Below are 9,391 nucleotides of genomic sequence, written 5' to 3' on the forward strand. Positions count from 1 at the left end.
CCCGGGAGCCTCCGGAGCTACTGGAGGTAGCTTAGCATGCTAACCGGAAGTTAGCCTCGCAGCGCAGCTCAGAGTGAAAACAGAGTTCGTGGAGAAAAGTTTCGAGCGATGGAAATGAGTAAAGTCCAGGTGCTGAGAGCGTTGGTGAAGCAGCGACTGAGTGCGGCTGCTGAAGAGATATTCGGGCTGTTTGAAAGGACGATATCAGAGTACGAGCGGGAACTCTGTCGGTCCAAAGAGGAGAACCAGAGACACCGGAAGCTGCTGGACGCTGTGTTCCAGCCTGAAGTCCGGCTGCACAGAGCAGGTCGGTTCTCTTCATATTTCTGTTCTCAGCTCCAACAAACAGCTGTTACAGTAAACAGCCTCCAACACACGGTTTTAACAACATCCGGATTTCAAAATAAAAGTAACCCAATATTATAATAATACATTCTACTTTGCAGATTTGCAAGTGATGTGGAGTGTCTGAGTTGATGGTGGAGAGCACGGGCGTAAATCTCATCGCACACGTGTGTTTGTGTGTGAGTTGAGCAGAGCAGGTGACGGGTGAAATACTCAGCTGACGACAACTTGTTATAATCGAGGGCCGCCCACCCTGAGCCATGGTTCTGCTCGAGGTTTCTGCCTCTTAAAAGAAGTTTTTCCTTGCCTCTGTCTCCTAGTGCTGCTCTTGGTGGGAACTGTTTCTGTAAATAACATCACAGACTACGGTCTAGACCTGCTCTTTATGAACAGCGCTCAGAGATACCTGTTATATGCGCTATATAAATAAAATAAAATTGAAATACAATTTAATTAAAGTTACGTTATAAAATGCTGAAATTCAACCGTGAAGGTCTGTTGGGAGATGCAGTGACTTAGGGGGATACATTTTCTTTTAAATTAAATATTTGACAGTAGGCCATCATCTGTGCATTATAAAGGGGGGGATACATTTTCTTTTAAATTAAATATTTGACAGTAGGCCATCATCTGTGCATTATAAAGGGGGGGATACATTTTATGGCAAGTTGAAAAGCTAGGAAAAGAGAAACTTCTCCAAATTCACCCCTGTTATTAGTCATGATGTGAAGTATACACAAAATTAAATACTTGACAGTAGGCCATCATCTGTGCTTTATGGAGGGGGAAACATATTTTGGCAGACTGCATGTCCAGCCTGGTAGGAAGCTGCTGTTGTGGCTTTTTGTGTATGAAAAGTTCTGTTTAAATGCATTATTAAATTGTTATGATAATAATTTACCCTTTAAGGAGGGGGACAATTTCCAGCAATATCCAAAGGCCATGCAATGGAAACATGGATTATAAGGACAAAATATTGTTTAAAAAGGTGACAGTCTGTCTGAATCCAGCTTCTAAACAGTAACATGGATGACAAAGTGATCGACTGCGTGGTCATTTATAACATCACCACACTATCGCGAAATAAATGTTTGCTTTACGAGTGAAACTAAATGCTCGTCTTGTGTGGACATTCTCAATTGAGTGCAATGAATAATACGAAGTTTGGTAACACATAACGTAAACCTATAAAAACTCACTTTCACTTTGATGAAGTCGAAGGTCCGCCTTCACCGCTGAATGCACGCGCGCCCCCGCGGCAGGGGAAACGCTTTCTGTTGTGCTGAATTCTGCCTGCCTGCCGAGAATTGCATGCACCTCGCGGGTGGTAATGCTAATTCACGTCTAAAAAGTCCCGGGTACTTTTGGTCGAAAAGCGCCTTCCTTGCTTTTTCCAATGGTGAATTTCTTGTCCTCTGCTGCCATCTAGTGGCCGTTTACATGTACACGTTTAACCCTTTCTCTACCTACTTGTTTCATCAAAGTTACTACTTTTTTAGCTGTTATTTAACATAATGTCATTATAGTTTACCCTTTCATATTTTTAACATTACTGGATTGGAAATTCACCATTATATTTAAAACTCAGTCTTACCGTATTTTTTAAAAGCTATACATACATAATTTGACACCATTAAAACTTAAACACACACAATTGTATTTTTTAAAAAGATTAATAAAAGAATAACATAGGTTAACATATGAAACATGAGTATGCAGTGCTGTATCTTTCACAAAGGCTTGGTGTCCAACACAGTGTACATGCAAATGATCTCATTCAGTTGCTACGTGACCTGCAGCAGGTGTCTTCTTCGATAACATACAATGTAAAAGAAGTAAGGATGAGTTATCAGATCCTTAAGCAAACACTATGCCATATAACCTAGGTGCTTTCACTTTATCTGATGTTAAACACACATTACCTCATCCTGTCTTCACTCTAAGCAAACAGTACCTATCGTACGCTAGCTAGGTTTTCCAGACATGGCGTCGGCCTTTTTGCATACAGGCCTCTGTAGCTTCACTCCTCATGTTCACCAGGCAACAATATCAACGCTGAACGCCACATACTATATACTATTTAATGTGAGTAAAATCCTAATACATTGTGGAGCTGCACGCAGCCAGAGACGTTTTATATAGAGGAAACACGCCATTCAATCACATCCTCAATATCACTCTATGGGGAAGGCCCATAATGGCAAAGATGGCGGTTATCCCGCCCCTCCCGCTAGAAAGCCAATCGTCTGCTTTTAACAGCCAAAGCGGGAAACAAAGTAAGGGTCTGATACACTTAGACGGCGCATGCCGGTCGGGAAAAACGCTTTTTAAACCTTATTTTGGGGCAAAGTTGTCAAACATTTTCAGCCAGTTTTAGATTTTACTGCTGATTCTACTCATGTAGTTTTTATTTCCCAGTGTCCAGTGAAAGTGCAGTTCTGGCTCTCTCCCCTTCATTCAGACAGGAGCCTGGTCTTGTTAGTCCAAAATAGCTGCCCGGTGGCGTTGCCAAGATGGCTGCCAAGTGGCAGGACTTTCCTAAAAGGACATGGCGCAGCGCATAGATGAACTCAACATCTCCGCTCACTCACAGACACACAAACACGTTGAAACAGAGCCATGTGTTTATAGAAAAACTAAAGTGTTGAAGTTAACTCTGAGAAGTTAGTCTATCTACTTTTTAACACAACACTGTCAATGTCAGAGACCCACCAAAAATGAGGCTGAAGCAGAACATAAAAAAAATTAATTAATGAAGTTTAAGTTGAATGATTAATATGCATCTTGTAAGTTTATAAAACAATTTACTGTTATGTCTTAAGTACATTTTATAGCAATACATTTATTTTGCTTCAGATTTCAATCTGGTGTCGTCTTTAAGTATGTATTCAACAGAATACCTTATTATCTCAATTAACAGTATTGAAATAAATGTTTACGTGACAAAAAAAGGCAAGTTATTATTTTGGCCAGTAAAAAAATATGTTTGGCCAGTGGATGTTTTCATCTACCAGTCCCACTGGCAGGTGAGCCAATAAATAAATTTCTGAGCCTAGCTAATAAGGATAGTTATGTTAACGTTAGAATACAGGGTTGTTGACGTTGACCCTTTTCGATGACATGTGATCGCAGATCTCAACTGAATGTTTTGTTTGAATCCTTCATAACTTACATTTAATGAGACTCTGTACTGGATTAAAATTCAATAGAATACTGTTGAACCCGACCTACAATAATGCAGGGCTCAACATGAAACTTTTTAAAACTTAGGTAGTCCCGCTCAAAAGCATATGCTGCATTATTGTATTTACAAAATAAACATCATGCTGTGTTGAAGAAGACTTGAAACTAGCGACTGAGACCATAAACACATCAGGAAAATGTTTACTGAGGGAATAAATCAGCTGAGAAGTAGCCTCACTTGATTAATTCTGATGGAACCGGTATAGGTACAACCAGCGGACTCGCCCCCTGCTGGCCGTTATAGAGAATGTAGGTTTAAGTATCATCTGCATGGTTTCACTTTCAGACCCAGAGGTTGCTGCATGATTGAGATTAGAGAAATAGCATCTGACAACCACTCGTCACGTAACTACAACTCTGGATTGGACAACGGTGCACGCCATGAGCTGCAAAGCAACTGCAGGATGTTGTTTCATTTATTTTTTTTAATACTAATGTTTTTGTTGAGCTACTATTTAACTGTCCCGGCGTTACGTTTTACTGGCCCCGGGCCATCGGGCCACCATTATTGTCGAGTCCTGAATAATGTGTTGGTGCAGTTTTGCTGTGTCTGCTTTAATGTCTGTCTGTGTGTTTCCTTTTATAGCAGACGTCCAGCAGCTGTCGGGGAGCAAAGAAGTGCAGGAAGGAAGCTCCAGTCTGGACCAGGAGGACCCAGAGCCTCCACACATTAAAGAGGAAAGGAACCCCAGTCTGGACCAGGAGGACCCAGAGCCTCCACACATTAAAGAGGAAAGGAACCCCAGTCTGGACCAGGAGGACCCAAAAACCCCACACATTAAAGAGGAAAGGAACCCCAGTCTGGACCAGGAGGACCCAGAGCCTCCACACATTAAAGAGGAAAGGAACCCCAGTCTGGACCAGGAGGACCCAGAGCCTCCACACATTAAAAAGGAAAGGAACCCCAGTCTGGACCATGAGGACCCAGAGCCTCCACACATTAAAGAGGAAAGGAACCCCAGTCTGGACCAGGAGGACCCACAGCTTCCACACATTAAAGAGGAACAGGAGGAACTCTGGACCAGTCAGGAGGGAGAGCAGCTTCCAGGGCTGGAGGAGGCTGATATCACCAAGTTCACATTAACTTGTGTCCCTGTGAAGAGTGAAGAAGATGATGAAGAGAAACCTCAGTCCTCACAGCTTCATCAGAGCCAAACTGAACTGATGGAAGCAGAAGCTGATAGAGAGGACTGTGGAGGACCAGAACCAGCCAGGGACTCTGATGAACCAGATGGACATTTACAATCTGAGACTGAAGACTCTTCTGAACCTGATACTGAAGACAGTGCTGACTGGGAGAAGACCAGAGAACCTAAGTCAGGTGTAAACCCTCACAAAAATGATGAAGTCCCTGTCAGTCGTAGGACACACACTACTGACAAAAAATGGTTTAGCTGCTCTGAGTGTGTGAAAAGATTTACGCGCAAGGAACATTTGCAGAGACACATGAGATTCCACACAGGAGAGAAAAGACACAGCTGCAGTCTGTGTGACAAAAGATTCACTTGGTTTGGTCAACTCAAAAAACACAAGTGTGTTTGTCCTCAGTCCTCAAAGCTTCATCAAAGCCAAACTGAACAGATTGAAACAGAAGCTGATGGAGAGGACTGTGGAGGACCAGAACCAGCCAGGAAATCTGATCTAGATAGACTTTTACTATCTGAGACTGAAGACGAGACTGAAGACTCTTCGGATATTGAAGACAGTGATGGTAACGGGGAGAAGACCAGAGAACTTAATTCAGGTTTAAACTCTCACTATAATAATGAAAAAGTCAAAGTCTGTCGTAGGACACACACAACTGACAAAAAAACGTTTAGCTGCTCAGAGTGTGGGAAAAGATTTAGGTACATTAGCTCTCTGAAGGTACACATGAGAACTCACACAGGAGAGAAACCCTTCAGCTGCAGGGTTTGTGACAGAAGATTCACTTGGCGTAAACAACTCAAAAACCACAAGTGTGGTGACGAGTCCTCAAATGGAAACCAACCTGAGGAGAACCGAGAGGCAGAGCCTCGAGCCAGCAGCTCAGCTGAACAGATGGAAACCGAAGCTGATGGAGAGGACTGTGGAGGACCAGAACCAGCCAGGAACTCTGATCCAGATAAACGTATACAAACTGAGACGGAAGACAAGACTGAAGACTCTTCTGAGGCTGAAAACTAACTTAAACTTTGTTTAAACCCTCTGAATTAGGAAGTCACTATCAGTGATATGAGATTTAAAAAAGCATGGTGATGGCGCAGTGGAAAAGACACAGGGAGCTGTGAGACCTGGGTTCAATTCCCCACTGTGACCCATCCACCAGTGTGTCCCTGAGCGACACACTGAACCCCCAGTTGTGCAGGAAAATGTACAAAAATACATTTAGCTGCAAACTGTTGGACTTACTTTTCTCTGACTGTGACACAATGTTGACGCACATGAAAATGCACACAGAAGTGAAACACTCCACCGCTGTCAGTCACTCACTGATGTTGCACAGAGGAGAAACCATAAAGTTGAAGGTTCACCTCACGCTCAGGAGTCGAGCTGCTGCATTCAGACGAGTAAACGGCGTAGTTGTCAGAGCAGAATCCAGTCAGACTACGGGTGCTCCCCGCAGTGAAGCAGCTCTCTGTCGGCCAGCGGCTGCCTGGTCCTCTCCTAGAAACCTCGATTCATTACTTTACCTTGTTTTTTCTTTCCTGTTGAAATCTGTGTCATAGCTGAAGTATGACCAGTGGTAAAGGAAGTACTCAGACACTTTATTGCAGTAAAAATACTAATACCACACTGTGAACACTCAGCAACACAGCAAAAGTCCTGCAGTGAAAATGTCCCTAGAGTATTAAAGTACTTGTTGTGTCCAAAGATCAATGTTATTAACAAGTAAATTAAAAGGAAAAGCAGCAGATTTTCATGAGAGAAGCTGAAACATAAGATGTTTTACACTCATCCAGTTATTGATTAATCGACTGATCGTTTCAGCTGCACTATGGTTCAAAATGTTGGAAGTTTCATTCATAACAAAACATATTTTATAAACTGTTCATGTGTTTTGTGTAAAAATCTTAATTTTTGTATTAACTAGTACATGCTGTCAGATACATGTAGTGAAGTAAAAAGTACAATATTCTGCTCAGGGCATCTGTGAGCCACCGTGAGAAGGAAGTGGAACAAACAGCTGACACACTATTTTTGTTAATTTGACTAAAATAAAGGAAAAATCTAACCTGAAGATTTGTTTGTTTCCTTAAAGTGGCGGCTAATAATGAGCTCCATTCAAAGACTTTGAGCTGCAGCTCATTCTGAACTCTGCTGATTATTTCCTCCATCAATCCACTTTGTTTGTTTGGTTTGTAAAAACTCTGCCGTCACAGTTACCCAGAGCCCAAAGTGAAACCTTCACAATGAGATGTAGTGAAGTAGAAAGACACCAATTGTAAAGAACAGGCACTTCCAATATGTAGTTAACTGCAGTACTTTAGTAAGTGTTCTTTGCTACATTTGACCACTGAGTGAATAACCATTTAGGAAAATGTAGTTAGTTGTGTTTATCCTGGTTTCTTAGGGTTACGCCAAGGCAAGTTTATTTTCTACATCAAGGCAATTCAAAGTGCTTTACATCAAACATAAAAGCAACAAAGGGAAATACGAAGAAAAAACACATTAAAATATAATTTTGAAAAGGGTCAAATAGAAAATAAATTTTAAATCTACTTCATTCTCCACCTTTATTTTAGGGTTTCTTTGCCTTCGGTTCTAATATTCCCACACGAGCGTGCACATACATCTCTGCTGCAAACAGCGGCGTGACCTCTTTTTCTCTCTCCCTGCATTTGTTGGCCCTGTTGACTTTCTCCATCAGCGGCGGGGGCTTTGTGTTATAAAGTGGCCAAAATGACACAGCACTCGCGATTTCCAGCCGCGATTCCGGTTTCAGCTGCAGGTGCGCAGAGGAAGCTTGTTAATAAGGAAGCCTATCGAAACCGAAACCAACGTTGTACCCAGTTAAATTTGCACCGGCGTGTTCACTGTTGCTTTACCTGCTTGGGAAATATCCACCCTGTGTGCGTCTTATAACGGAAACTAATAGAGAGCATCTATTTTTGCTGCCAGTTCATGTCAAAGTTGCTTTTTTTTCTTCATCAAGTGGACAGTAAATGTAAAACAGGCAGAGTGATTATAACGGCGCTTTGGCGTGTGAAGCTTTGAACTGAATAAATTAATGATGTGTGTGATGCCGATGCATAAATGATGAACTTATTAATATGGTGTCTGTCTTCATGAAACAGTGACAGGGTCTAAGGGAAAGTGGAAACAAGGCAGAGTGTTATGATGCCAATGTGTTACTTGGTTTGTGACTTTAGATAATAGAGATATTTTATTCATTTTTATTTAAACTTTTCCACAGTTTCAGGCGGTTTCTGTTTTTTATTATTAGGGTAATATGGGGTAAGAGCCCCCAGTTTAATTCTTCAATCAAAAAACACAAAGTCTCAACCCTTTCTTGCTGCTGCTTGTCTTACTCAGCTAAAAGTTCCTCTTTCATCACAATGTTTGAAATTATTTTAAAAAATCAATTCTGACATCAGCTGATCAAATATTTTAGTCATTTAAAATAAGCTGTAGATGCAATCTGTGTTCAATTAAAATCAAAAGTCCACTAAACCTTGAGGAGGGTCCGTCGCATTTTGCTGCTCCTTTTGAATCGCACGCCAAACCCGAGAACCATTTCCTGAATCGGTCACGAGGTGCGGCCGGCTCGCGAGGGTTCGAACGTCACCACATACGTCACCAACACAAGCCTCGACACGCGCTTCACAGAAATCACCGCGGACTCGACGCGGACGGAGACGTCACTGCAGGAGTTAGCTCGGAGAAAATGAGTAAAGTCCAGGTGCTGAGAGCGTTGGTGAAGCAGCGACTGAGTGCGGCTGCTGAAGAGATATTCGGGCTGTTTGAAAGGACGATATCAGAGTACGAGCGGGAACTCTGTCGGTCCAAAGAGGAGAACCAGAGACACCGGAAGCTGCTGGACGCTGTGTTCCAGCCTGAAGTCCGGCTGCACAGAGCAGGTCGGTTCTCTTCACGGTTGAATTTATTTATTTATTTGCGCCAAAACCAACCTTAGTTTGGTGAAAGTTCAGAGAAAGTGTGTTTGTGTAATTTTTAGTGTTGGAGGGGAATTTCAAGTACGATTCCTCCAAATTGATGCATTAATAATAAAAAATAAGTATTAACGTTATTTGAGTATTTATTTATCTAAAGGTTCTGTGTGTAATATTTATGAGGATCTGTCGACAGAAATGCAATATTTAAGCAGTAGCTCATGACAGGCTGTGGTATACGCTATCATATCGCCTGGTCCAGTGTATTTTGACATTTCTATGATATTTCATATTTTTCTGAGTCATTTCCTCACAGTGTTGATTACCCACATTATTCGCCAAATATTTTTTGACAAATGGCTTAATTTTGTGCTCGAAGTTGCAAAAATTGCTTAGTTGTTAAAACGGGGCGGTGACGTATGACTATGGTGATTCCATAAGTCATACGTCATTCTCCAAGCTTGCACAGGCGCACTGTCATGCCTCGTTAAAAAACCGTCACGCCTCGTTAACTCAGAGCATCAAACTGATAAACATCGTTGTGAGCTAGCTAACCAATTTATCATGTCATTTACTTAGAACTCACAGTCGCTATGTCTCGCTGTGTCCGACTGTTGGTTTGTCTTTCTAGTTTAGTTAGCTAAGTTGTAGTTAGCCAGGTGTAGTTAGCTAGCATAGTTATTGCAGAATGTTAGCTAACAGAGGGTCTT

The 9,391-nt window shown here is 41.9% G+C and overlaps 2 protein-coding genes across 5 annotated transcripts in view; one reads left to right on the top strand and one right to left on the bottom strand.

Moving 5' to 3' along the window:
- LOC123976544 (zinc finger protein 2 homolog) overlaps nt 1-9,391 on the bottom strand; it is a 192,147-nt gene that overhangs the window by 95,641 nt on the left and 87,115 nt on the right. The window lies entirely within an intron of this gene.
- Nucleotides 1-9,391, top strand: part of LOC123976536 — a 24,193-nt gene that overhangs the window by 2,735 nt on the left and 12,067 nt on the right. For 3 of the 4 annotated variants that reach the window (XM_046058776.1, XM_046058779.1, XM_046058778.1), the window contains exon 2: nt 8,471-8,648. In XM_046058776.1, the coding sequence (XP_045914732.1) occupies nt 8,471-8,648 (178 nt within the window). The remainder of the gene's footprint in view (nt 1-8,470; nt 8,649-9,391) is intronic. The other variant, XM_046058777.1, reaches the window with a different exon arrangement.

The sequence above is a fragment of the Micropterus dolomieu genome, linkage group LG09 (genome assembly GCF_021292245.1).
Source record: "Micropterus dolomieu isolate WLL.071019.BEF.003 ecotype Adirondacks linkage group LG09, ASM2129224v1, whole genome shotgun sequence".
Taxonomy (NCBI): Eukaryota; Metazoa; Chordata; class Actinopteri; order Centrarchiformes; family Centrarchidae; genus Micropterus; species Micropterus dolomieu.